Source organism: Canis lupus, chromosome 16, assembly GCF_048164855.1.
Source record: "Canis lupus baileyi chromosome 16, mCanLup2.hap1, whole genome shotgun sequence".
In the NCBI taxonomy this organism is placed as follows: Eukaryota; Metazoa; Chordata; class Mammalia; order Carnivora; family Canidae; genus Canis; species Canis lupus.
Genome location: NC_132853.1, coordinates 14,219,230 through 14,246,786, shown reverse-complemented (window position 1 = coordinate 14,246,786; position 27,557 = coordinate 14,219,230). Strand labels below are relative to the sequence as shown.

Sequence of the window (27,557 nt, the reverse complement as noted above, 5' to 3'; positions counted from 1 at the left end):
CATTGAGAACATTTCACTGAGTGCAGCCTTGTCTGGGAGAACGGCCTGACCTTGCTCAGGGTTGGCCTTCCGCTTTGGGATAGAATGACGCTTCCCCATCCTCTTTTGCTGATGCTCTGTGGGGCTCATTTGCCCCTCAACCCAGAAAGTCTGGATTTCTTCCATTTAGGTTGCCACTTCCTCTGGCCATCTATCCAGTGGCTGTTCTTGGTCCCAAGGTCCTGGCCGAGAGTGGGGCCGACTCTCTATGATCTATCTCCCTGCCGGAGGCTCAGGCCCAGCAGAGATCTCAGGGGTATGAGAGGTAGGGACCTCTAGAGAACAAGGAAATGACTATAGCATGGTGGAAGGGCAGCCTGAGGCCTCACAGAAAAGCCTAGGGGAAGTAGCACTCCATATGATCCTGAATGTGCATGGTGTTCAGACTCTGGCCTTCAGTTTCCCTGTCTGTGAAATGGGACTAGGCTAATGAATTATTTCACTCGTTGGACTTATTTGTGGAAACAGAACCCTCATCAGCAATTCTACTCCTAGGTACATGTACCCAAAAGAACCAAAAGCAGAGACTCAAACATATCTGCACACCCATGTTTATAGTAATATTATTCAGAATAGCCAAAAATGGAAGCAACTCAAGTGTCCTTCCGCAGGTGACTGGATGATAAACAAAATGTGGTATATCCATACAAAGTATTATTTAGCCACACAGTGGAATGGAATTCCAATATAACATGGATGAGCCTGGAAAACATTATGCTAAGTGACTAAGCCCAGACACAGGAAGAGAGGAATTGCTTGATTTTGCTTGTATGAGGTACTTAGAGTAGGTGAATGCATAGAGACAGAAAGTAGAATAGAGTTAACAGAGTTTGAGGAGGTGGTGAGGAAGAGTACTTGTTCAGTGGATCAGAATTTCTTTTGGGGATGATGAAAGAATTCTGGAAATGGAGAGCCATGATGATGGCATTATACTGAATGCCACTGAATTGCACACTTAAAAATGGCTAAATGGTAAAAGAAAAACATCTTATTCAGACCCTAATATGTAAAGAAGATAAAAGAGAGTGCTTCCCTGGTTGAAGTTGGGGTAGGCAGGTGGGAGTAGCTCTAGTCTGGTCTCCATAAAACTGAGATGCTTTTGGGGACTCCTGGGGGCTCAGCTTGGGTTCCAGTAGGGGTTTGGAGAGAAGAGTCTTGACTCTCAGCTGACCTTTGGGCACAGACCAGAGCTTGTGGCCACACGATGGAAGACTTGGGTTTAGTGCCCACAACACAGATGCCTTTGGTGACCTGCTTACCAGCTCTGAGATGGGCAGCAGCCACTCCAGCAAATGCTGTCCATGCCAAGCAGGTCTTGGGGTAGACCTCTCTGCTTGTCCCTGACCATTGGAAGAGCTTAGAACCTTCCTCAGAGCATTTTCTGGGCTGCTTCTTGCCAATCTGATTTTTTTTTTAATGTTTATTATATTTTTAAAATCCATGTTCCTTGCAGAAAATTTGGAAAACACAGAAAAGTACAAAGACTAAAATAAAAATCATCTGTAATCCCAGATGGGGAATTGCAGAGATAACCACTATTAACATTTAATATATTTTCTTCTGGTTTTTTATCCCCTCTAAACATATGCCCTCCTACACAGTGTATTTACATCTGCATCTACATCTGTTTCTCTATATTATAATAAAATTGGGATTATACTTTAGATACAGTGTATTAGGACTCTTGGGGGCAAGTGACAGAGGCCCAGGTTGAATTAATCAAACAAACTAAGGGGATTTATTAGCTATCATAAGCTATCTATAGAAAGGGCTGGGCTTCAGGTACAGCTAGATCCAGGACCTTAAGCAGTCTCTCTTCCTCTCTGTCTCTTGTGTCTGTGTCTCTCTCTGTGTGGGCTTCATTCTCTTGGGCCATCTCTACCTATGATGTTGAAACCATGGTTACAGACCACTCTGGGCTTAACATTTTCACCCTTTTTCCTCTAAAGAGGGAAAAAACCTCCTTTCCACCAACTCCAGTTAGACAAACCCCAAGGAGTTCTGATTGGCTTGGATCTCATGCCCATCTCTGAATTAATCCATGTATGCGGGTGAGGGTGAGGATTTATGATTGGCCCAGTCTAAGTCCGGGGCTCATTCCTGTGGCTCATGCTTGTGTGGGTATTGTGACTATTAGCATTCTTTCTAATGGGAGAGGAACAGATCTCTCAAGTTAAGGTGGAAAGTTTCATTATCAGATAAAGGGGTAGAAGTAAGTTGGGCAGGCAGAAACCAGAGACAGAAGTTGCATTGGCACTGGTTCTGGCCATGGGGGGCTAACAGTGTTTTGAGTGGGCACGTGGACCCTCATTTTTGTGCCACTTTAATGAAAGAAGATACCTCCTATGAGCAATACAGTTTGCACCACCATCACCATTATGCAAGCATATATCCCTTTTGACCCAGAGATCCACCTTTGGGAATTTATCCAGTGCCTATATTTCCACACGTGTGGAACAATATAGTACAGAGTCATTCATTGCAATAGTATTTGAAATAGAAAAACATTGGAAACAACCAAATGCCTCTTGATGGAGAACTGGGCACTTAGATTATTTCACATTTGTGTCCTGGACTGATGTGTTACTTAAAAAGGAATAGTGAGGCTTTCTTTGGACCAAGATAAAGTTCTCCCAAGATATTTGGAGTAAAGCAAGATGCAGAATGGAATGTACAACATAATATTTTTTGTATAAAAATGGGAGGAAATAGAACTCCCATCTTTGTATTATATTTGTGTAAAGAAACTACAGAAGGATGTGTAGAAACCAGTTCATTGGGGGGCGGTAGGGAGCTGCATAGTTTGGGACAAGGATAACATAACATAACGCCTTTCACCATATGCCTTCTGATAAATTTTGGCTTTTGAACTACATTAATGTATTATTCAAAAATCAACAGATCAGTTTGCTTTTGGGGGAACTTGTTTATCAACAAGTTCTGGAACCAGGACCTCTGTTGTGGTAATTGTTGTGCTTCAAGTTGCCGAATTGTGTACTTTAAGATGGTCAAGATAGTGAATTTTTTTGTTTTACCATAATTTTAAGAGTAAGAAAAAGTCAACAGACCAAAAAGAAGTGGAAAAACAGCAAAACAAAACAAAACAAGAAAAACCTCACAGAGTGTGAGCTCTGGAGTCAGTGAGTTCTGGGTTCAAATCCTGCCTTTGCTATTTTGTAGCTCTGGGACTGTGGATAAACTGCTTAATTTCTCAGGATCAGTTTAGTCATTGGCTAAGTATGGATAATAAAAGAATCTGTATTCTGAGGGTTGAATGAGAGGTGAAGGATTAAGTTTGGTTCCTGGGAATCTAGGGCCTCCCTGTGAGTTAGAGGAGGAAGAGGAGGATGACCGCAAGACCATTACCACCTCCCCTCTCGCTGGCTGGGACATTTGCATTTTAATGGAGACTCTTGAAGACTGAAAACATTCTAGACTCAAAGGGAGGAATGGTTGGAATTTCAGAAAAATTTATAGCTCCTGTGTGGGGAAAATGAAGTCTTTTCATTTCCTGGGAGAGTTTAACTTTCACCTTGTCCTCCTGGTGGCCCCAGGTGGTTGAGTTGGAAGCTGGAGAGCAAATGACCTGCCTGGGGAAAGGGGGTGAGAAAGGATAGCCCAGAATCAAACCCAAGATTACAGAGCCTGAATTAGCTGAGAAGTCCAAGCCTGAAAGTTAGAAACTGGAGAAAATGAGGTAGCTGATGTAGGAAAGACATTAGGGTTCGAAGCTGACGGCCACAAAAGAATTCTTAAGATGTCTTTAGTGCAAAAAAGGTGATTTAAAAAAAAATTTTATTTATTTACTCATGAGAGATGCAGAGAGAGAGAGAGGCAGAGACATGCAGAGGGAGAAGCAGCCTCCCTGCGGGGACTCTGATGTGGGATTCAATCCTGGGACCCTGGGATCACGCCTTGAGCTGAAGGCAGATGCTCAACCACTGAGCCACCCAGGTGCCCCTAAAAGGTGGTTTTATTAGAGCAGGGGGACAGGACCTGTGGGCAGAAAGAACTGCATTGGGGTCTTGAGGAGTGGCCCGTTACATACTCTATCAAGTTGGGAAGGGATTAGGAATAGCATAAGTCTCTAAGGCATTTTGGAAACAAGGTTCCCAGGACCTTGATGGGGTAGCTATTGTTGGGAAAAGGTAATTTATTACCGTCTAATAAAACCTTAGTCATGAGACCCTTCAGATCAATATCGGTGGGTCATATGCTTGGGGGATGATTGCCAACATGTATCTTGGGAGTTTAGAGATAAAAGAAGTTTCTAAAGGAATTTTTATATGCTAAAGAGGATTTATAGGGTCGTGGGGTTGGGCTGAGATTGCCTTCTGCCTTAGCAAAGTATGAACATGGAAGCATTGAGTCCCTGAAAGGTCACTGTGCCTATATCAAGGACTTGTCAATGGGCTGCAGGGAGTAAGGACATCTGCCTTTGTTTCCCACATCAGTAGCCACTGCAAACCAAGGAGACCCGACAGCCTCAGTGTCCGCCTCCAGCTCCTGCTCTGCTGTTCTCCTGTATGGCAGAGCTTCCAGAGCGCCTCTGGCTTTGCTCCCTGCCTTGCCCCATGGCTGCCTTTCTGCCCCTGTTTAGTCATTTGATAGAGCTTCAGCCTCCCTCTTCTTTTTTTTTTTTTTTTTTTAAGATTTTATTTATCATAGAGACAGAGAGAATGAGAGGCAGAGACACAGGCAGAGGGAGAAGCAGGCTCCATGCAGGGAGTCCGACATGGGACTCGATCCAGGGTCTCCAGATCACGCCCTGGGCTGCAGGCGGCACTAAACTGCTGCGCCACCGGGGCTGCCCCAGCCTCCCTCTTCTTTCTCCATTTTGCTGGTGAAAGCTCACGGGCCCCCCAGCTCTCCCCATATCTCCTGGCCAGTCTGCCTCTACCCGCTGTGCCCAGGCTGCTTCCTCTTCTCTGCTCCCTCCGTGGCATCCCCCTGGGTGTCTGAGAGGCATCCCAGATGTGGCAGGTCCACAGTGAAATTCCTCCTCTCTCTCCAACCCCTCTTCATACCTGCTATAGCCCTCTCCATCTTACTTGCTTAGACCACATTTTCGGAGTCACCCTTGATGCCTCTGTATTGCACTTAGTGCCCACATCCAATCTGTCAGCAAACCCTGTGGCTGTGTCTTCATGCTTGCCCAGGGCCGGGACACTTCCCATCGTCTCCTAACCCAAAGTGCCATTCAACCCATCAGTAGCTCTCTCCCTGGGGCATTGAGGCAACTTTTTAACTGGCCTCCCTGCTGCCCCTCTGGGCCTCCTTCCAGTTCTCAGTGCTGCAGTTGGAGTGATACTTTAAATCTGTAAGTCAGGTCCCCTCTGTGTTCTGCTTACAGCTCTGCCTCCTGTTTACTCACGGTGGAAGCGCGGGTTCTCCCCATGGTCATAGGCCCTGTAGTCTGCTCCCTGTGATTTTTCTGCCCTTAGCTCCTGTTCCTTACTCTTTGTTCTCTCCGTGCTGGCTACACAGGCCCCTTTGCTGCTCCTTGACCAACTAAGCTAGGCTTTCGCTTCAGGACCTTTGGGCTTTGCTCTTCCTTCTACCTGGGATGCTTTTCCCCAGACACGCTCACCACTTCCTCACCTCCATCAGGTCTTCTCTCAGGTGTTGTCTTCTCATCGAGGTCTTCTCTCATGACTCCTTTTGAATTGGCAAACTGTTCTGTGCTTTATTTTTCTTCTTAGCATTTGTCATCACTCAATTTGCCTCTTATTTAAACTTTTTATATTATTAGGTGTTTATTATCTCTTTCTTCTGCTTGAATATGAGCTCCATGAGGGCAGAGATTTTTGCCTCTTTTGTTCACTGTTCTCTCTCCATTGCTTAGAACAGTGCTTGGTACATAGAAGATGCTCAATAAGAATGTAGTGAATGAATGAAAGAAATTTGGTTTTCATAGTGAGGCTAATAGGATGACATTTCAAGGCTTTATATAGTGGGCTCCTGTGGTCAGATTTGCTTTTTTTTTTTTTTCAGATTTGCATTTTGAAGAGTCACTTGAGCTCCCGGGGAGAAGTTATCCTCCAGGTGGGACAAGAGTGGGCTTGTGGAGATTGGTTAGGAAGATGTGCTAACCAGTGGCTTTGAGGTGATGGTAGAGGGGGCTGGAGGGACATTGATGAGCCCCAGAGAAATGTAGGAGGCAGAATGAAAGGCTCTTTGCTTGTTAGAGCTGCACTTCTCAAACTTTGCTGTGTGTGCGGGTCTCCTGGACGTCTTGACAAAATGCGGATTCCCACTGGCAGGTCTGAGGTGGGTTTGAGAGACTGTATTTAGACTGACTTCCAGGTGATGCCCCTGCTGCTGGTCCCTGACACACTTGAGTAGTAGGGGATGGATGTAGTAGGGGATGCCTTCAGGCAGAAGGCAGGAGGAAGAATCAGGAGTGCTCAGTGCCTTTATTTGGGAGACAGAACTTGGGAGCCTTCTGGGGGCTCTGCACTGGTTGGGGGTGATGTGACGTCACTTCTGGGCATGTTGATTTTGAGATGCTGTGAGATCCCCAGTGGAGACGTTCAGCTGGCAGTGGGTTCTGAAGCTCAGAGGAGAGGTCTGAGTAGGAGACAGATGATGGAGAGTTCTCATAGGAATGGAAATGCAGCCCTGGTGTGAGTGGAGAGAGGCTCCATTAAGGGTGGTCAGAGCTGTGGGGACCCCTCTACTCTCTGCAAGTTGTATTACTACCATGAAAGATTGGCTGCCAAGGCAAGGGCATTGGTTAAGATACCTAATGGGACACGGGGCAGATGTTTTCTTCCTTAGATTAATTAAGTACTGTTCTGACCTTGAGGGTTTAATAGCTTCACAAAGAAAATGTGAGTAGGAGCCTTTTTCCTGAAGGCAGTGGCCAGCCTAGGGCACGTGAGGGAAGCCACACAGCTCTGGTTCTCAGGGCAGAAGCAGGACATTCTCTAATTCCGCCTATCCTGGAACATTTGGGTGTTCTCCTGCCTTGGAGCCCCATTGTGGACTCAGGGGAACCCAGTCTCAGATCCCACTTTGGTGGGCGAACTTGGACAAGGCGCTTTACCTCTCTGGACCTTGGTTTTCTCATCCAAGTGATGAAGTAATAATAGTGGTGGTTGTGAGGGTCAGTGAGATGTTGTATATAACATGCTGATCTCAGAGGCTAGAGGTTGTAATAATTCTCTCCAGAGGGTGTGCACTGGCCTTGCGCACTCCCTCTGCAAGTGCCTGGCTTGGCCCCACATCCACACACTTCTCATATTGATGGTCCTGCTTCCTCCTCCATCCCTCTCCTTGGCTTGAGTCCTCCCCACTGCCCCCCAGTTTTAGATGAGTTCCCACGATCTCTCTCTTGCTCTGAATCATACCCCTGCTGGTGCCCATGCACTCATGCTGGTCTCTTCAGCCATTCACTTTTCCCTTCTGAGCCTGATTGTAAACTTCCTGGGGTATTGTCCATCTGTCCGACCATGTCCACCATCGCACTTTGGTCCTTGTAGGTAGGTGCTAAGGATCCAGTGGGAATGAGGCAGGCCTGATCCTTGCCCTTATGGAGCTCTTAGTCCATTGGGGAAGATGGGCATCCAACAGGTCACTGCAGCAGAGGGGCTGGGTGCTGTGACACAGGATGGTGTGCTGTGGCAGTGGAGAGCACAGGGGCTCTGACCCAGGATGGGTATGCTATCTCGAGGAAGGGACATTCTGGCAGGGACTCGGGATGAATGGGACCCAGGTGGAGAAAGTCTGTAGAGGGGGTCTGGGCAAGGAGAAAGTCTGGACAGAGGGCTTTGATCTCAGTGGATGAGCTAATGGGCTTTGTGGATTGGGGGGTGCAGGTGAGGAGAGGAAGTGAGAGGGAGGAGATGAAGTTGGATGGGTCTAAGACAAGGGGCCCCTGAGGGCATGGTAAAGTGTTGGGTTTGGTCCTACTGGTCGAAGCCAGTTGAAAGGAAGGTGCCATCATTACTTTGCACTGATTTTTCACTTTCATTTTTTGTTATTGTGGTAGGTACACATGAGACTTAACCATTTTAATATGTACAGTTCGGTGGCATTAATTACATTCAGGGTGTTGTGCAACCAGCACCACGGTTCTTCTCCAAAGGTCTCTCATCACCAGACAGTAAGTCTGTTCCTAGCAGCAGTCTCTCCCATTCCCCTTCACTGCCCTAATCAACCACCAGTCTGCTTTCTGTCTTTGGATTTGCCTGTCTGGACATTTTATTTAAATGGAATCATATAATATGTGGTCTTTTGTGGCTGGCTTCTTCTTTCACTTGCTGCGATGTTTTCAAAGTTCATCCGTGTTATAGCATGTGTCAGTATATCATTCCTTTTAAAGGCTGAATAATATTTGTGTGGACGTCCTATTTTTTATTAATGTGTTCATCTGTTGGTGGACATTTGGGTTATTTCCACCTTTTGGCTATTGTAAATAATGTTGCTATGAGCATTCATGTACAAGTTTTTGTTTGAACATGTGTTTTCAGTTCCTTTGGGTATATTCCTAGGAGTGGAATTGCTGGGTTGTGTGGTAATTCTTTTAAGTTGTGGAGGATATGCTGCCAGTTGTTTTCCAAAGAGGCTGCACTTTTAAAAAAATCATGGTTATTCTGGTGGGTGTGATCAGCTTTTCATTTCAGAAAGATCCCTCTGTTCCCTGGAGAATAGATTGAGGGGTGTATGGGTGGAGATGGGTTACGATGGGGGTGCTGTTGTCCAGGTGACAGATTGATAGGTGATGGGGAGGCTGTGGGTGGAGGACACAGAACCAGGTCAGGACATAGTGATGCACTTGAGGCCTTGGGTGGGGGAGAGAGGGCTCAAGCATGACTTATTCCCATCATAGCTCTGGAGGCTGGCATTGTGCTGGCACATAGTGGATGCTTTATAAATACTCACTGAACACCAGATTTCCAAAGAAGAGAAATGGGATCTGTGAAGCTCTTTGTGCTCTTTCTTTTTTTTTTTTTTTTTAATTTTTAAAGGAATTTATTTATTTATTTATTTATTTATTTATTTATTTATGAGAGAGAGAGAGAGAGAGAGACATAGGCAGAGGGAGAAGCAGGCTCTCTGTGGAGAGGGGCTCGATCCCAGGACCCCGGGATCATGATCTGAGTTGAAGGCAGACACTCAAGCCTGAGCCACCCAGGTGCCTGAAGCAATTTGTGCTCCTACTGAGGGCCTTTCCCATGACTGTTCCCTGATAGTGCCCCTGGTGTCTGAAGGGGAGGCCTCAGCAGCCCCTTTTCCTAGGGATGCCCGGGGTTACTGAGCCCCCTGCTCTGACCCACCTCCATCCTCTCTTCATTTGAAGGTCTCTTGCCTCAGGAGATGTGTATGTGTGTGGGGGGTGGGGTGGGAAACTGGGGAGCTGGGGGGGGCGTGGCCCTCCCTCTGGGTGAGGGTTTGAGCCAGTGGGGGCAGCCGAGGGCTGGCCTGCAGCTTTGAGGACAGTGAGCCTTCTCTGAGGTCCCCAGCCTGGGGGTAAAAGCACTTCCTGCTTATGGGTCATGCCACCGAAATGTCCTGCTGCCCTTCCAGGGGTGCCCAGGCAGAGCTCAGAGGTTTCCTCCATCCGTGACACTTCCATCAGGGTTCCGGACGACTCAGAGGGACCTGGCCTGACCCTTTCTATGGTCTTTGTTGCTGTTCCTGCCACAGGCCATGGCTCTGGGTACCGTCTGACTTGCTAGGGCTTCTTCAGCACTGTGGCATTTTAACCAATGGATTTTGGCCTAGATGGGGAGGGAAGCCTCTTTCGATTGGAAAGCTTGCAAAGCTTCCATTTCCTCTCTTCTCCGTCTACCCTGTCTTTTTTTTTTTCTTTTTTCCCCTGCCCGGTTCTCCTGCCCTTCCCTACCATCCCTGTTCTGTAAATCTGTAAAACAAACACATTAAAAAAAATCTCATTCATCTATTCCATCTGCAGCTTGAGCAGGAGAAAGTGTCCCTTGGGAATTAGCTTTTGCACTTTGGGCAGTAGTCAGCTCTGTTTTTGCGGCCTGCGCCAGTGGCCAAGAATCCCAGGGCATTGCCGTGTGGCCTGGGGCCTTGTCAGCTGGACCTGAGGCTCTGACCCAGATAGATAGGTGAGTGGCCCTTTGCTCACCTTCTGGTCCAGAGAGGGACCCAGGAAGGAGAGGCAGGGGTTTGGAGACCGGAGCTAGCCTTTGAGCAGTAGCAAAGCTGGACAGGCTCCCACAGTCAGCCCTGGCCTGTGTGGACTATGGGCTCTGTGGCAGACTGGGCCTCTGCTCGTCCTCCCTCCAGGGGAGCATGGGGACTCAAGGAAGGATTTGCTGGGGGCCACTTCTGCCCAATGGCTTGTTGTGTTTTTGGCTTAAGCGGACCCGGGTGAACCTGGCAGCAGCACTAGGTGCTACTGCAACAAGCACAGGGGCACGGGGGGGACGGAAGGAACACAGAGCGTTGTCCTCAGAAGCTTGGAGTTTGCAGCGTGAGTGAGTACCCTGCTCACATGGCAGGTCCCTGACTGAGCAGGGAGGATGCAGGTCAGCAAGTGCCAGGCTTTGTTGCAGGAAGGCAGAGGGGGTAGGGGGATCAGGGAGCAGGGGGCAGAGGGAGCAGAAGGCAGAGGGGAAGGGGGTAAGAAGCTGGAGGGCAGGGGGGTAGGAGTCAGGGGGCATGGGGAGCAGAGGGCAGAGGGTGCAGGGGACAGGGGGAGCAGAAGGCAGAGGGGGCAGGGGGTAGGGAGCTGGCAGGGCAGGGGGGTAGGGAGCAGGGGGAGTAGAGGGCAGAGGGGGCAAGGGATAGGGGCAGGGGGCGGGCAGAGGGGAGGAGGGTAGGAGGCAGGGGGCAGAGGGGGCAGGGGGCCAGGGCTGGGGGCAGGGGGCATGGGGAGGGCAGGGGACAGGGTGTCAGAGGGTAGAGGGGGCAGGGGCAGGGAGCAGGGGGAGCAGAAGACAGAGGTAGCAAGGGGTAGAAGGCTGGGGGGCAGGGGGCAGAGGGACTGCAGCTCCCTTTGCAATCATTCTTCCCTTTGCCCACTTGATTGTTCACTCCGTGCACAGACAAGATGGCTTGGGCCACAGACTGTGCAGTCAACCATGCTTGCACTGAGTTCTGGTCCCTCCAGGAGCTAGCTGTGTTTCCCTGAGCATCAGTCAGCCGACTCTTCTACGTGGATGAAGATGTTGCTCCTAGTCCTGCTCATCTTCACAGAATTGTGCTTGGCAGAGGAAGTGAGAAGTCTCGGGCAGCGCCAATTGTTATTCAAATGGAAGGTCTTAGTATTGACAGATTTTAAGGCTACAGTGTAGGACTGCGTGGCCCTGGGCCCCATGGGCTATTCAGAGGTGGCTGACCTGGCTCCTGCCCTCCGAGCACACAGCCTGGTTTGCAACTAGACACATTCCATGGAGGATCTGGCTGGAAGGGTCTCATCATGTTTTCTCATGGGGCGCTGACCTAACATGGCCCTCAAGCTCTGCAGTTCATTCAAAGGATCATTACTGAGTGGTCACAGGTGCCAGGCGATGCATAGGTGCAGGCTGAGGGCCATCCAGGGCCCACGCGCCCACCGAGTCTTGAAGCTGTGCCCTGCTCCTCTAGTGGAAGGAGGCTCGGTGTCCTCTGCATCCAACCACATGCTCGGAAGTTCTGAGTCCAGGGGTTTCAGCAGTGCTTATTCACTGGATGATCTTTGTGGCTGGCCTAGGTGTGGCCTCTTCTTTTCACTGTTTGGTCTGGTCGGCTGGGGCAGGGAGTAGATCTGGGAGGGGGTGACAGAGGCCTGGGCAGGGACCCTTAATTCTCGGTGGCCCCAGCTGCCTGTCGAGGCTGACTTCATGCCTCCTGGGGGGAATAATGCCATTTCCTGGACAGACCCTTCCAGCGTTATTGATGTTGATGCATCATCTTGTCACTTAAGTGACCAGGGCAGCTGGAAATGATGCAGCAGGAGGGCCAGAACAGCAGCCTTTTCTCAGTCCCACTTCTCTCTGGCAGGTGCTGGGTCTGCTCCCTAAGGCCTTGTGTGCCCTTGTTTGATGGGTTGCAGGAAGCAGGTGCAGCAGGCCCTTCCCCACACCCAGTACACTTCATTAGATGCCTCTGGATTCTTTGAATTTTTCCTCCCAGTGAGTATGTATTGATACTTAAAATAAAAATGTAAAATTCAGACATAGAATGATGGTCTCACTCAGTGATGTCCTTTGAAACAATCCAGAAGACGTTATTTGTATTTAAACAATATTTCTGTAGTGATTTAGCCAATGAAAGTTAAATTTCTCTTAAAAAACCAAAAACCAAAATAACTCATGTCAGGCCGTTTTCCCAAGCAGCATAGCTTTTGAACACCAGGTTGATCTAGGAGAGAGCCTTCAAGGATCTCGAACTACCTACCGTTTCCCTAGCAGAGAGTTTAACGGCTGATCCTACTGCATGAGCTGCCAGCAGTCAGAGGCCAGGGCTGCGGTGGGGGATAGCCATTTAGAACTTGCCACCCAGGGTCCCTTAGATTCCTTGCTTTGCCACTTAATTGCTGTAGGACCTTCCACAAGTCACCTAACCTCTCTGAGCCTCCGTTTCTTTATTTGTAAATTGGGAGTGTAATTTTGTACCTACCTCATAGGGTTGTAGAAAAGTTGAAATAATGCACGTCAAGAGCTTGGCATTTGCACTAAATCAATATTAGCTACTATTATGATGAAAATGAGGCTGATGACGAAGGATACTTTTTTTATTGTCTCTACCATCCGTGTCCAGAGGAGTAATCCAAGATCAAGGGAATGACATGAACTTGGATCGAACTCTTGGGGAGTGGGCTGACTCTGCCTCTGCCCCTTGAGCAGGGAGTTGAAGTGAGTCATAACCACAACAGTGATTAGACCAAATTGCAGTGGAGGGAACACTGGCCTGTCCGATGCTGCTCTAAGTTAGCCCTCTAGCTCTGAGGGTCTGTGAGCCCCCATTTGATTATTCATTGTTCAGTTCATTCAGTGCCAGTCACAGTGCTGGGGGCTGGCCCGGCAGGCAGGGTGTATGCTGGAGGCCAGAGAAGGGGCCTGGACAGGGGTGGCTCATCTAGGCCCTCTATTCTTACTGAGTTAGGCAGTGGGCCGGGCTAGGGAAGTTAGTTTCTGCTCATCACTTGGAGATCTTGGTTATCCAGTGGTGCTCCAGGTTGCCAAGTCCTTTTTCTGAACCATCCAGCCATGGAATACTGACTGCAAGGGTATTTTCCATTGTGTCCCTGGAGGCATGCACAGTTATCCTATCCTCCTTTTCCTAATGTCCCTGAGAAAGAAGTGGATGCTAGGAGGAGGCAAAGGGTTTGATATCACTGGTTTGGTTCATTGGCATTGGTTTCTGTAGGTTGGGTTGGAGCATGGGTTGGATGAGATGAGCTTGCAGCCTTGGTCCCTCAGGGCTGAGTCAGCCATGCTTGGTTGCTTGGCCGTTGGTGGACCCCCTTACCCTAGATGTTCATTCCTCAATCGTGTACCATGGTCACAAACAAGAAGGGCAAGAATGAGGATGGGTCAGGTGCTCTGCATTGGGAAATGGTTCCAAGCATTTGTCTTTCTAGTGAATGAAGCTTTCAGGGATTGGTAATAACATTATTAGTTGAAAAGACCATACCTACGCTGAAATTCTGTGGTCTGTCTCCACTGAGACTCAGTAGTTTGAATGAACCAATGATGTTACTAATAACATATTCAGAAGAGTCAACAGTTAAGAGGCAGAGTCTGGGAGTGGAGTGGAGTGACGGTCCCCTCTGTGATAGCTGGAGTGACCCCAAAGTCAGCAGATAGTTGGGTGGTTCCTTAGCATGGATGGTTTAACACACGCCTGTGCTGGGTATGACAAGGTGGCTCCTTCTCTCCCAGGGTTTACTAGGAATTCTGCCAAGACTTGGGACCACTTAGTTAGCAGGGTATCCTTATATTAGCATCATTTTTTGGTTCAATTCAGTAGTCAACATTTACTCACTGTGACTGTTTAAGAATCACTTATTGTTGAGCCAAGGAGGGCACTATAATTACGTTGCCTTTTTTTTCCCTAAGAGAAGGAGGGAGGGAATGGGAGAAAGAGAGAATTCCAAACAGACTCCACACCCAGCATGGAGCCCTACGTGGGGTTCCATCTCACGACCTGAGCTGAAATCAAGAGTCAGATGTTTAACTGACTGAGCCACTCAGGCACCCCTGTTTCCTTTCTTGCATAAGTTCTTATTTTTCCTGGAGTTAATAATTAACTCATGTTTCCCCATTAGCCATAGTACTTTTTCTATTTTACCATTTCTATTTATTCTATCATAATTCCTTGAATAATTTTTTTTTTCTACCAAGAGTTTGCACCTATTAGATGTCCTGTCAGTTCCATTCTTTTCATCAGGAGACCTCACTTCCAGAGCCATCTATCCCTTACTGTTCCTGTTATGATAAAACGATGACCATTTTATTATTTGTACATTCTGTGGGTTAGGATTCCAGGTAAAGTAGAGATGGATGGCTCATCTCTGATTCCCAGTGCCTGAGACTTCATCCTGGATGGTTCATATGGCTGGAGATGGCTGGCATGCTCAGCTGGGGCCATAAGTCTGGGGCCTTGGTTCTGGCTTGATTCCTAGATTCTTGTCTCATCTGCTGGGGCTGAAATGTCCAAGGTAGTTTCTTCACTCGGGTGGTCTGGGATGGATGTCTGGAATGTCTGGAAGCTGGCTGGTATCTGCATCCGTCTCCATGTGGCTAGCTGTAGGAGGGTAGTCTCAGGATAGCTGTATTTCTTACATGCTGGCTGTTTTCCCTGGAGTACATGTTCCTAGAGATCTAGGTGGAAGCTTTGAGGGTTCCTGTGACTCAGCCTTGGAACTTAAGTCATGTTATTTCTGTCCCATTCTGTTGGTCCAAAGTGCGTCACACGGCCAGCCAGGTTCAAGGCAAGGGGAGGTATGGGGGCATTAGTACCAGGAGATACACAAATCGGGAAGCAAACTTTGGAGACTAGCTGGCCACGTTTCTTCTCTTTTTTTCCTGCTACTTCTTTCTGGAACCATATTTGGGCAGATGTTGGATCCTCTGATGTTTTTGTCTTTTTTTTTTTCGTCTTTTTTTCATTTTCCACATCTTTGTCTTTTTGTTCTACTTGGGAGACTTCTCAAAGTTTGTCTTCCCATCATGTTTTTATTTTCCAAGATCTTTTTTTTTTTCCTGGTCATCTTTCTCTCTCTGTCTCTTTTTTTTTTTTTTTGGGCATTCTCTCCTTGTGTCGTAGATACAAAGACCTTGTCTTATCTCTCTGAGGATATTCCTTTATAGTATTTCGTGGAGGTCTCCATCGGTTCCTTGTATTGTCTGTTACCTTCAGGTTCCTCTTGATTATTTTGAGATCTCTCCCCTATGTTGGAGGCTTTCCCCAAATGTGTAGTTGTCCCTGGCTGTGTGTCTGTAGCCAAGATTGAGCCAAGTGGGTTTGGAGCTGTGTGTGCTTTGGCTGGCGTTCCACCTGTGAGCTTCCATGCAAGGTGATGATTGGGTAGCAAGCTGCTCTTTCATTGGAGGAGCCCAGATATCTTTCCACAGGAATCACTGTTCTATCGTTGCTCAGTTTCTTATGGTGGTGGGCATTGGGAAGGTCATCTAGCTGTCGAGGAAGTGATGGGTTGAGGGCTCTCCATGTTGCAAGTATCAAACACTTCCCTGGGGTCATCCATCCTTGGCCCATCTTCCAGGCACCAGTGATCTCTTGTAGGCTGAATTTTCCTTTTCTATTGCATTTCCTCTTGTCAGTTCACACTTTTAAAAAAAACCCAAAAAAACTATTATTTTAAAGGCCTTCAGAAGAAGCAAAATAAATGCAGGTTATCAGTCTGATATGTTCATCATGGAAGTCTCAACAGGCTGAAGACGATGTCTGTCTCCACCTCTCTGTCTGTATCCGTTTCTGCATTTATATCTATTTCCCCTAAAGGAAGTGAGAGAGAACTACTTAAAAATTATTTTTTATTGTGATATATGTCATACATCCAAACTGAATTATGCAGGAAGCACCCACGTACTTGCCATCTAGGTCAAGAAATACTGACAGGCTGGGAAGATGCTGATAGTCTGTGCTTCTGTGGCTCCATGGCTTTTTTGATTTTGGGTCTGAAGCTGTCTGAGGCCATGACCTGTGAGCTATGAGCTGGCCGTCTTTGCCCTGCCCATGACGTCGCTCCTTCGGCCAAGGCCAGGCAGTTGCCACGGATAACAGCTGACCATGTGAGCGAAGCTACTTGCTTGGCAGTTTCTGTTCGATGCCGTGTACTCAGGCTCGGTGATACATGCACCTGCACCCCCCTTCCACTTATTCCTGTCTCTCTGCTAAGGCTTTGGGACTTTTCTGAGCCCACCTGGATTTCCCATGGCCCCATGACTGGTTGTGTGTCCAGAATGAACCCTTTATCCTCTGCCTCCTGCAGAGCTACTTCTCCTCCTCCTCTGTCTCTGTTGTGATCGAAGCACCCATCACTTGGTTTCTGAAACCAGCATTTTAGCTTCTCCAATCACCAATCTTATTTTTGCCTCCAAGACGCCTTGTGGGCTTGACTCCCTGGTTTTGTTTCTGTAGCGGTAAGTGCAGCAGGGGCCCCTCCCGTTCCCCTCCTTCCTCTGTCTCCTGCCCTGCTGCTCCTCATGGCCCCTGAGGCTGTGTTCAGATTGCTTGGTGCATATTTCCCAAACTGCAGCTGTCTGAAGACTACCTTTGCTGTTTCTGCCCCATCTGGGTGCCCCCCGTAGTAGGTCTTTAATAGTTTCCTTTAGTTGCTCAGTTTCTAAAACTTGAATGAACTCGTTTCATTTTTTAAAGATTTTATTTATTTGATTTTAGAGAGAGTGAGAGTGAGCGAGAGGGAGGGGCAGAAGGAAAGGGGGACAGAATCTTAAGCAGATTCCATCCTGAGCACAGAGCCCAATGTGGGGCTCAATCCCTCGACCCTGAGATTGTGACCTCAGGAAAACTAAGAGTTGGACACTTAAACGACTGAGCCACCCAGGCCCCCCTAGAATTAACTCACTTTAGAAGATAATGCCATGTCACCATGAAAGGATACTCAGAATAGCTTGCCATAAATAGAGGACACCTGTAAAAGGCCGGTAAATAACCGTTACAGGAAAGAGCACAGCGATCACCTGATGTACCAACTGGGATGTGTACACCTGACCCTGGATGCTCTTGTCAAGGGAACCCCACTTCTTGCCCACCATCAGCATGCTGTGGAGCTGAATTGCCCGATCCAGGCTTTGCTCTGCTGCTCTCCAGCCATGCTTACTCTCTCAGAGTGAGACCACTCTGAGTCTCAGTTTCCCCTTCTGTAAAGTGGGGTTAATAATATTTGGTGTAAAGGATTATAGTGAGTCTTAAGTGTAATAGGCTTCCCACAGCCCTTGCACATGGTAAGCCTGGGGACTCGTACATGGTAAGTCTGGGGACTCCTGGGTTTTCACTTTTCCTCTCGAGGGCCTACTAAATGCCAGGGAGGTGTTTTCTCCACGTTGGTGACACCGGATGGTCTGAGCATGGTGCTCTTTCTTTTACTCCTTTGTGCTTTTGCTGTTTTGTCATTCCCGGAGTTCTCTCCCAGGTAGGTGTTGGTCTTGTCCTGGAGGCATAGCTCAGCTGTCACCTCTTTTGTGACACCTGAGCTTGTTTCCCAGGGAGTCCTGGCCTTCCCTTCTCGATGTCCCATGGTGCTTTATTCTATATAATCCACAACTAATGTGTGACAAGTGGGTCTTCCACGTGGGTGTGCTGTGCCTTCAGGATGGTTTCTGCATTTTCACTTCTCCTGTCTGGACTGTCTTCTCAGATGCTTGTAAATAGTCTGGATGTTACTGCTTGTGGTAACTAACACAGCCCACCTGGACTTCTAAGAACTCAGGCTTCAAGGACATGAGAAGGTGCTGGCTAGTGTCCTCTCAGCTCTGCTGTGGCACTCGGTACAGGTGGAGCTGCTTTCTCATTGTGGCAGGAAAGGGGATTGGGGCTGGGGTGGGGGGTCTGGGGAGTTGAGGTCCAATGCTCAAATTTCTGACTCTGGGACTCTCAGGCCCACATCACACCCCTCAGAGTCTGCTCTTACTCGTATGTGAGCTGTATGGCATCAGTCAGTTCTAAAAGTTGCATGTTCGTACAGCTTTCCCCAGGAGTTAGGGGGTGTGCCTGTGTGTGTAGAGGCTGGCCCATTAGCTCTGAGATGTAATATGGGAGGAGGCTCAGTTGTTCCAGACCAGGGGCTGTGGCCTCCTGGGTCTCTAGGGCTGGGTAAGCCTCCTCTCAGTACCTGTCCTTTCTCCTACCCCTGGCCCAGTTTAGGGATTCAGGGTCCTCCAAGGAAGGGCCATCCTCAGCCAGCACATGCAGAGGGAAGCCAGCATGATCTTCAAGACTATAGGCTTGTAGTGTTGCCCAGACCTCTTTGTGGTCCCACATGTATTCCCATCTCATTGCCCAGGATGTGGTCTGTTTATCTCCTGTGTGGCCTTGGCTTCTGCTGTCAGTTCATTCCTTATGGGAGACCCATGGACCCTGTGGACCCCTGACACTCATGCCTTTTTTTTTTTTTTAAATAAGCTCTGTGCTCAACATGGGGCTTGAACTCACAACCCTGAGAACAGGAGTCACATGCTTACTGACTGAGCCAGCCAGGCGCCCCCACACTCATGCTTTATAAATGTGTGTCCATAAACCAGCTGTAGTTCCTCACAGGTTCTTCCTGAGATGTGACCTGCTAACTTTTCACATATTCGTGCTGAGGTGATTTGAGAACAGTGCTCTCCAGAGACCAGGAGAGAGGCTGGCTATGGAATTCGGGCATCTCCCCTTGCCTCTCCAGGCCTTGGTGTCCTTGTCTGTGTAGTAGGCTATTGAATGGCTTCTAATGATTTCTCCTAGACCATAGAGTGGTCTATGCCCACGAACCCCAGGATTGGGTGGGTGTGGTAGGAGTGAGGGTTGCCATTTTGTACTCCTCTGGAGTTTTGGGTCATCCGTGGTCCAGAGTTGAGCCCTGAATCTCCAGGAACCAATTAGAGCGTGCACATGAATGGGACATGACACCAAAGTTGACCCTGCCAGGTGCTGCCAGGTGAGCAGTACTTGCTCCTTCCTAAGGGGCTCTTCAGCGGAGGCATTGGGACTCGCTCCCTCCACCTGCTGGAACCTCTCATGGCCAAATCCTGTGCCCTCTTCTATCCCTCAGCTGCCCCACCAGCTCTGTGGAGCCCTGTTTTTTTCGCCTTCCACATCCGCCCCAGCACAAGATAGATATTGACCCCCTCACCTCTGTGTCTGTCCCTTTGGCCCGTTTTGCAGATGAGAAAGCAGAGAGACTGAGACTTTGAGGTACAGCTCATCGGGCCTAGAGCTTGTCTTGTCTTCCTCTTTCTTCTCATTTTGTGTGTTTCTTATGGTGATTTCATGAAGCTTTTAATGTTCTTTCCCATTGTTTATGGTCTAGTTAGTTACATAGGATGGGGAACTATGAAGAGTTAGAACTCAGAAGCTCTCTCCAAATAAATGGCAATGCAGGTGCTTCTGAGCACTGGAGTGGAGACGAAAGGCGTTGCTTTCAACAGGTGCAAGTAGTAAGGGAACTCTGGTCAGCATTTGAAGTGTTGCCACAAAGCCAAAGCTTGTACACAGCCCGGGGTCCTGGGGGCACCAAAAGGCAGCCAGAGAAGAAAATAAGCAGCAGAGGTAACAGAGATAGAGCCATTCAACCCTTTCTGTCTTATTCCTTTAAAAAAAACAGAGTTATAATTTACACGCCATTAAAATTCACCCATTTAAAGTATGTGATTCAGTGCTTTTTAGTGTATTTATGAAGTTTGTGCAACCATCACCACTATGTGGTTCCAGAACATTTTTAGCACCTTGGAAAGAAACCCTGAGCCCATTAGCAGCCACTCCCCACTCCTCCCCACTCCCTGCCAGCCCTAATCTGCTTTCTGCCTCTGGATTTGCCTGTTCTGACATTGCATGTAAATACGATCACATCATATGTGGCCTTTTGTGTCTGGCTCCTTTGGTGTAGCATAATATTTTCCAGGTTCTTCCACCTTGTAGCATGCATATATCAGCACTTTGTTCCTTTTTATGGCTCAATAATATTCCATCCTGTGGAAAGACCACATTTTGTTTATCTGTTCATTGCTTGACCAACCCTGGGTTATTTCCACCTTTGGCTGTTGTGAATGGTATGTCTCATTCCTTTTGGTTTGGTTTTCCTGGGAAGCTCTTCACAGGCCAACTGTCTGCATTCCTCTAGCTTGGCTCTTTGGAAAGCAAGAGAAAGCAGAGCCAGACATGGCTGGGTGGCTGGGGACCTAGTAGGGTGAGAGATGCAGACAGACAGAGTTTGTAGGTTTGGGAGAACTCTGCCAGGAGGAGGGCTTAGAGCTGGCCCCAGAGCCATCTGCCGATAGGTGAGTATTTTTCCTGTTGTTGATTATTAACTGATGGTTATGATCCTGAGAGTGCATCCCTGGGGCTAGGGATACTTATTTGAAATGCCAGAAATACTTTCAAAGACATTAAAGAGTCCTGGATCCTTCCTTGTTTCTCTGTCTCCACTTGGAGATTTGAGCACCATTTTAGGAGTTACAGTAACAATGAAGATGATAATGATCATAATGATCTCTATTTGTATGGGACTTTATATTTTATTTCACAGCCATTATATATAATTCCTCAGAACATCATCACCCCCATCTTTGAAGATGAAGGAAGTGGGACGCAGAGAGGTGAGGTAACTTACCCAAGGACACACAGTGGGGGTAGCAGGCAGAACCAGACTGGAACCCCTTCTAGCGTTGGGCACTTTCATAAAAGCGTGGGGGAGATGACCACAGATGGTCTAGGGCAGAAACATCTGAGGCTGGAGCTGGAGGCCTGGGTGCTGTAAGTAAGGCCCTCACTGGGGTCTATCCAGTGCACTATGAATAGTTCCATCTGCTTTCACCATGGGTTCCTCAATCATTTCTTCTTGAGATTTGCATTTGGTTAAAGCCAGCTGGGCCCTTTCCCAGCTGCCCCAGGTTTGTCCGTGTTTCTGGAGAAGGAATCCCAGAGCAGAGAACCTCAGTGCTAGGTGGTTCTGGGGCAGAGGGATGCTGAGGGGGTCGCACCCCTATGACACCCAGAGGCTGGAGGAGGCACCTGACCTGCCCATCCATGCCTGTTCTTACCACCTTTTTCTTACAGCAGAGTCTATGATCTTCCTCTTCCCTCCTCTGCCTTCTCTCTGCTCCCCTCTCCCCTCCTCTTATGGGTCCCTGTGTGGGTCCGGGACCCCAGTCCTGAGAGCTGTGTATGAGATTTGGCTGGGGAGGCAGTTTCAGACTCAGTGCCATGACAGTTTAAAGATTGCGATGGGTCTCAAGAAAGTTGTTATAGATAATAGTAAGGGTGCCACCTCTGCTAATAATTTACCTTTTGCTTATAATAAATAAGAGCAGCTCCAAGGTTATTTCTTGGGATAATCATGTCACTTTCACCTCCTCACGTGTGATTTGTCTGTCTGAGAAGGGGCTGGAATGACATTGAGCACCCACATTCTTACTCTGCTTAGCGCCAGCTGGTGGCCTGGCCAGCTGTCCCTGGGAAGGTGGCTCCCACACACCAATGTCAAGGGTTGTGAGGGTGGGGACAGGGTGAGATTGAGCCCAGCTGGCAATGGCAGGGGTGGTAGGGCAGGAGCAAGGATGTCATTGTCTTTGTTTTGGGCCCTCTGCTGACAAAGGCAAGGCTAGAGCCTGGGACTTGGGCAGGGCACTTGCTTCTGAGGGCTGCCACCAAACTGGCGGCTTAAATCAGCAGACATTTGTGGCCTCCGTTCTGGCTAGAAGTCCAAAACCAAGGTGGCGACAGGGCCTGCTTGTCCTGGAGGCTCTGGGGTAGAACCCTTCCTTGTGTCTTGTAGCTCCCAGCGGTGGCTGGCCACCCTTGCTTCCCAGCTGTGTCACTCCTATCTGTGCCTCTGCTGCTGCATGGCATTCTCCCTGCATGTCTGTGTCTTCACACAGCGCACTTTGCCTCTCACAAGGACACCAAGCAAATTGAATTAGGGGCCACCCTAATTACATCTCCAAATAAGGACATATTCACGGGTTCTGGGGGTTAGGGTTTCAACATATCTTATTTGGGGGAATGCCTGGGTGGCTCAGTGGTTGAGTGTCTGCCTTCAGCTCAGCACACGATCCCGGGGTCCTCGATCAAGTCCCGCATCGGCCTCCCCGTAGGGAGCCTGCTTCTCCCTCTGCCTGTGTCTCTGCCTCTCTGTGACTCTCATGAATAAATAAATAAAGTCTTTAAAAAACAAAACAAAACATATCTTTTTTGGGGGACACGATTCAACCCATAACAGGTAGTTGGCTCTTAATTAAGTACCTTTGGCTTCTAGGAGGTGAGAATGAGGATGGAACAGTGTGTCCCATCTTCTCCTACAGGTGCCACTCAAAGCCATCTGTGTACCAGGGTGGGATAGATTTGTGACGGGCCTGTGCGTACTCAGTTCTCTTTTTGAGGGCAGCATTCTTGCCTTCTGTCTACCCTAGCATCCCATCCGGAGTCTTGGATAGAGCCCTAGAACAAGGATGAGGCTGCTAGTCACATTCTTGTTCAGCACTTTCCAGGCTCCAGACACTATTCAGGGACTCCTTTTGCCTTGGAAGATACCTTACGCTCCCACTGAACTGTCCTCACTCCTCCTTGGAGACTGGTCCAAGTATCTTATGCCAGCATCCAGGGAAAACAAGCTGGTGCAAGGAAGCGGGGCTCAGCCCAGGAAGGTTTGAGTGTGGTGGCCCTTTGCCTGAGACTCAGGGGCCTTGGGTAATAATTGCATCTACTTTGGTCCCATGGGAGTGGACACCTTGCGTCTTATAGAGAGAAGTATAGTGTGACTATGTATATGAGTCTCTCTTGACCAGTGATAGTAAAAACCTGCCAGTGTTGCCTTCCTCTAGGATTTGTGTTCCTGGAGAGCCAGGATTGCTGTTAGGCAAGTGTGTCACCACCTCCTCCAGAGGAGTGGTCCAGGGGTCCTAAGCTAACCCCTGAACAGTCCTATAGACTTTGGGCATGGGCCTTGCCTTCTGTCCCCTCCCTGCATGCCACTTCCTCCTTGGCTCCCAACTCCCACGGGGGGAGCTGCCTTCGTTCAGCCTCACCTCAGGAGACCTGAGGGTGGTACCCGCATCCTTGATCTTCCTTCCTCCCCTGCCTTTCCCCCATCATGGCTCTCAGGGGCTGGGCCTGTTGAGGAGGAGCAGTAGCTGCTTGGGAGAGGGCAGAGTGGTTGGAGGGGGTGAGCCTTTGTGGATCCAACTCTTTGGGGTCTACAGGCAAATGAGGGCCAGAGCAGCTGGGCTGGACCCCACACTTACCCCAAACCCATAGAAGGAAGGGGAGGTGGTGGTTCTTGACTAAGAGGTAGAAGGAGGCTCTTGTTTATCCCTTTGTGTGTGAGTGTATGTGTACCTGTACACGGGCTGAGTCGTGGCCCTGCTGATTCATGTGCCAGTTATAGTCTGGACCTGGAGAGAGGCACCACCACCCCCCCGCCCCCCGCCTCAGAGTGAGACCTAGGTCCGGTCCAGGAAGATATGAGGAGGAAGGCAAATGGAGGATCAGAAAGGGGGATTGGCAGGTTGAGGTTAATAGGGGTCATGTGGATCCTGTACCAAGCCAGATGTTCACACAGCCTCCTTACCTGGTTGCCTAGAGGACAATGAGGCATGGCCTGCTGCAGGGATAGGCAAGAGTCATGCCAGGGTGGACATGGCCTCACAGCACCTGGCCTGATTCCTTTCGGGTTGGGCCTGCTCTGTGGGCTAAGGGGAGCCAGGCTGGGGTGGCGTCTGGCTCACAGAGCAAAGGCTTCTTCTGGAAAGGCAGGGGGCTGGGTTCTGTAGGGAGGGTGGGCTTTTCTCATGAAGGAGCCCTGTTAAAGCTGTCATCCCTGTTGGCAAGATGTGGGCTGGAGAGTACAGAAGCATTCTCTTGAGGTGCAGTGGGGATCCTTTTGGTCATTGAAGTGTGACCCAGGTACATACTGACTCGGCTGCTTCAGGGTGGGGTTCTGGAGAAGGAAAGGGTCTCAAAGTTGGGAGTCCTGATGGCTCAGTCTGGTCTTGGGCTCTTAATGCTGTTATCCCTGCCTCTCCCTGTTGTCCCAGGAGATAGCCAGGGTACGTCCAGGACCCCAGAGCCCCTCATCTGGGGCTCCTCCATGTTCTGCCCAGCAGGCCCTGTTGCATAACCGTTGCTCCAAAGGCTCATCTCACTGCCAACAATCTGCCTGGTAATCGGACTGCAAACTAGCACTCCTTGGTCACCAGTGAGGGCCAGATGGAAAGTGGGGAGTATGTGAGAGCAGTGAACTTGTTGCAGTCGTGTTGTCATGGTGACACAACTCTGTTTAGCTGCTTCTCCATGGTCCTAGCCCACATGGACTAAAATAAGTTCTACCTGCAGCTTACACAGCAGGCAGCCCCATCCTCCCAAGGTCAGCTCTCTGGCCGTGGTGTGTGTGTGTGTGTGTGTGTGTGTGTGTGTGTGTGTGTATGTGTGTTTGGGGGCAAAGGGTACCCAGGAAGAATGAATCACAAACATTTATATTCATTCCTCTTTTGTCTCTCTCTTTTTTGGGGGGTCCTGAATTCAAATGTGTTTGGAAATACATCTACCAAATGTATAGATATATTTTACTAACCACTATAGTTTTGACAAATGAAAATACTTGAAGGTGAATGGTAACTGCCAGAGTTTCAGGGTCTGATTATCTTCCACTCTATCAAACTTTGCTATTTTGGTAAAACGGTTATGTTTATTTTGATGCCTTTAAACATTTGTCCATGCCTCTGAGGCCTGTAGGTGTTGTGGGTCCTCCAGGTCTTTAGAGCAGTGGTTCTCAAACTCCAATGTACATCAGAATCATCTGGATGGGTTGTAAAACCCGGAATCCTTGGCTCCATCGCTGGAGATGCTGGTGTGCCCCTGAGAATTTGCATTTGTCACAAGTTCCCAGGTGATGCCTTTGTGGCTGCTGCAGGAACCACATGCGAAAGAGCCCCACTTTAAGGTCTAGGGCAGCACAGCAGAGAGTGCACTCCACTCTAGTTTGGCATGGTGTGCATTAGCCCAGGTCCCCATGCCCAGCTGCTCTTGACAGAGAGAGGGAATGGCTCAGGCAGGCCATCACTCACCTCTGTTCTGCATTCTCTTTGCAGGAAGCAGGAGCTGGCCAACAGCTCAGATGTGACCTTCCCAGACCAGCCCCTGTCCCCTCCTCTCACTGCACCTCCCACCATGAAGGTAAGAGGCTTGGTATTGGTAAGTGGGGAGGGGAGGTAGCTGACCCTGAGATCCCAGCCAGCTGCTTCCGTCCGGTGGGTACCATAGGGTGCCCTGATACCTCAGGAGGCAGCATCCACTGGAGCTCACCAGTGCAGGAGGGAAGTGTGACTGAGACTTGGGGGTGTCGGGTGGTGAGGAGATAATGGGGGCTGGATGGGGCCTTGTGGAACAGTGGGGTACAGCATCAGGGGCCCAGGCAGGAGTGAGTGAGGAGACTCGGAGTGTGGCCTGGTGTCTTTAGCTGGTCTTAGCTGAAGGGCTGAGAAGCAATGGCAGCCTGGTATCTTAAGGGGCTTTTGCCCAGGAGAGCTGCCTGGGGAAGGCAGGGTCCCGGGGCGGGGTGGGGGGGCCCTCTTGGTACCAGAGTGGCACTTGCATGCTGGTCTGTCTGCCTCAGACTGGCCCTCCTGGGCTGGCCCTGTCCCCCCAGTCTCTGTGGGAGAGTTGCTCTGGAGCTTCTGGGGTCAGTAATTCTTTCCTAGAAGTACTTCATTCATGAGTCTCTTTCCTGGGAGACCACCTCCCAGAATCCCAGGCCCCTACTGCTCATTCCTGGAAGGGAGCTGAAGCAGCTGTCGCCTCCCCTGACCATGTCCTCCTCCCTTTACCTAGAAATGCCTGCTGGCAGGTTGGTCACAGGCCTGAGCTGGCTCTCAGGGAGGACTTTGGCTCAGCCCATATTCCTGCCTAGGCAGCAGTGACGACGCTCCTTCCCTCCCTCCCACTCACAGTTTGCCAGGTGAGGACTAGCCCTGAAGAAGTCACTGCTTCCTGAGTCATCTGAGAGGATGTCTGGGCCACCCTGTATCTCTGTCCTTGGGCTCTGCTGGATGACTCACAGGGAAATCATTAAGCATCTCTCCCCTCTTGTTCTCTGTCATATCCCTGCTCCCCTAACTTAATCTGTTGCAAAGCAATACCCCCCTGAAGGAAGTAGATAAACGCCACCTTTCCGTTATCACCCCATATTGAATGTCCACCATGCAGAGAGCTGTGTGGTATGCATCGAGGGAGAATCTCATGGAATGACAGTCAGAGCCTGCCCTGGTTGGATTAGGAGTTCGAGAGTGGGTGGGGCATGGGGCACAGGGCTGACCCGAGGACAGCTCTGCTTTCCTCCTGGTGGGGTGCTTAGGGGCACTGAGAGCCAGACTACCTTTGTCAGCCTGATCCCGGTGCAGGTGTCTGAGCCAGGTGCCGGGTGGTTTGTTTACACACGGGATTGCTGAGAAGCACGTCACCATTCTGAGTTTCAGCCCCTTGGTCTGCAAAGTTGGATGTAGGGTGCTTGTCACTGTGCTCATGGGTGGTGGGAGGTTGCAGTGAGAACCCTGAAAGTCTCCTAGGAGGAGTCGCTGAGTTCTCTTGGCAAGCTCCCCTTACTCACTTGCTCACTTAATTCATTCACCACCCAGTACTTGCTTGAATGTTGTATTAGTCAAGGCTCTTGGTTACAAGTGACAGAAACATAACTCGCTTTGGTGTAAGCATAAAACAGAATTTATTGCTTTGTAATGCGAGTGTAGACTCTAGGCATGGTTACGTCTATGAGATGTGTCTCTTTCCATCTCTCTGTTGGTTTCATTCTTTGTCAAGCTCTGTCTCTGTGGTGGCAGGATAGTAACAGTAGCTCCTACCTGTAAGTAACTTCAGTGGAAAGAAGAGTATCTTTCCCCCAGTACTTCTAACAAAAGTCTCAGGGAAGAAGTTTGAGGGCCTGGCTTAGGTCACCTGTCTATGTCTAAACCAATCATTGTGGCCAAAGAGGAGGAGGCTCTGACTGGCCAGACCTGGGTCTCATGCCCACTCTCTAAGCCTAAAGAACCAAGAGTGGGGGAGAGGTGGTTCCTCAAAGGAAAGTTGAGGTGTCATTAGGAGAAGTTGGGGAGATGGATGCAGGGCAAGCAAGACCAAATAGCTTTCTACCGCAAGTGCTGACCACATGCCAGGCCTGGTGCTGAGTGCTGGGGTATTAGTAGGGAACAAGCCATCGTAGTCCCACCCTCCTGGAGTTGGTCATCTAGCTAGGGAGGTGAAAGTTGAAAAACCAAAAAAAATAAAGAAAGAAAGTTGAAAAACCAACTTTAAGAGGAAGGATGGGACAGTGAGGTGTGACGAATGTTCCAAAGGAAAAGGGCAGCATAGCTCAGGAACAGTATAAAGGG

At 49.2% G+C, this 27,557-nt stretch overlaps 1 protein-coding gene across 8 annotated transcripts in view; it reads left to right on the top strand.

Moving 5' to 3' along the window:
* RAP1GAP2 (RAP1 GTPase activating protein 2) overlaps window positions 1-27,557 on the top strand; it is a 222,238-nt gene that overhangs the window by 94,908 nt on the left and 99,773 nt on the right. For all 8 annotated transcript variants that reach the window (XR_012008512.1, XM_072778999.1, XM_072779000.1 and 5 more), the window contains one exon: window positions 25,266-25,350. Coding sequence is in view for 7 of the 8 variants with exons in the window: in XM_072778999.1 (XP_072635100.1) it covers window positions 25,266-25,350 (85 nt within the window). In the remaining variant the exon portion in view is untranslated. The remainder of the gene's footprint in view (window positions 1-25,265; window positions 25,351-27,557) is intronic.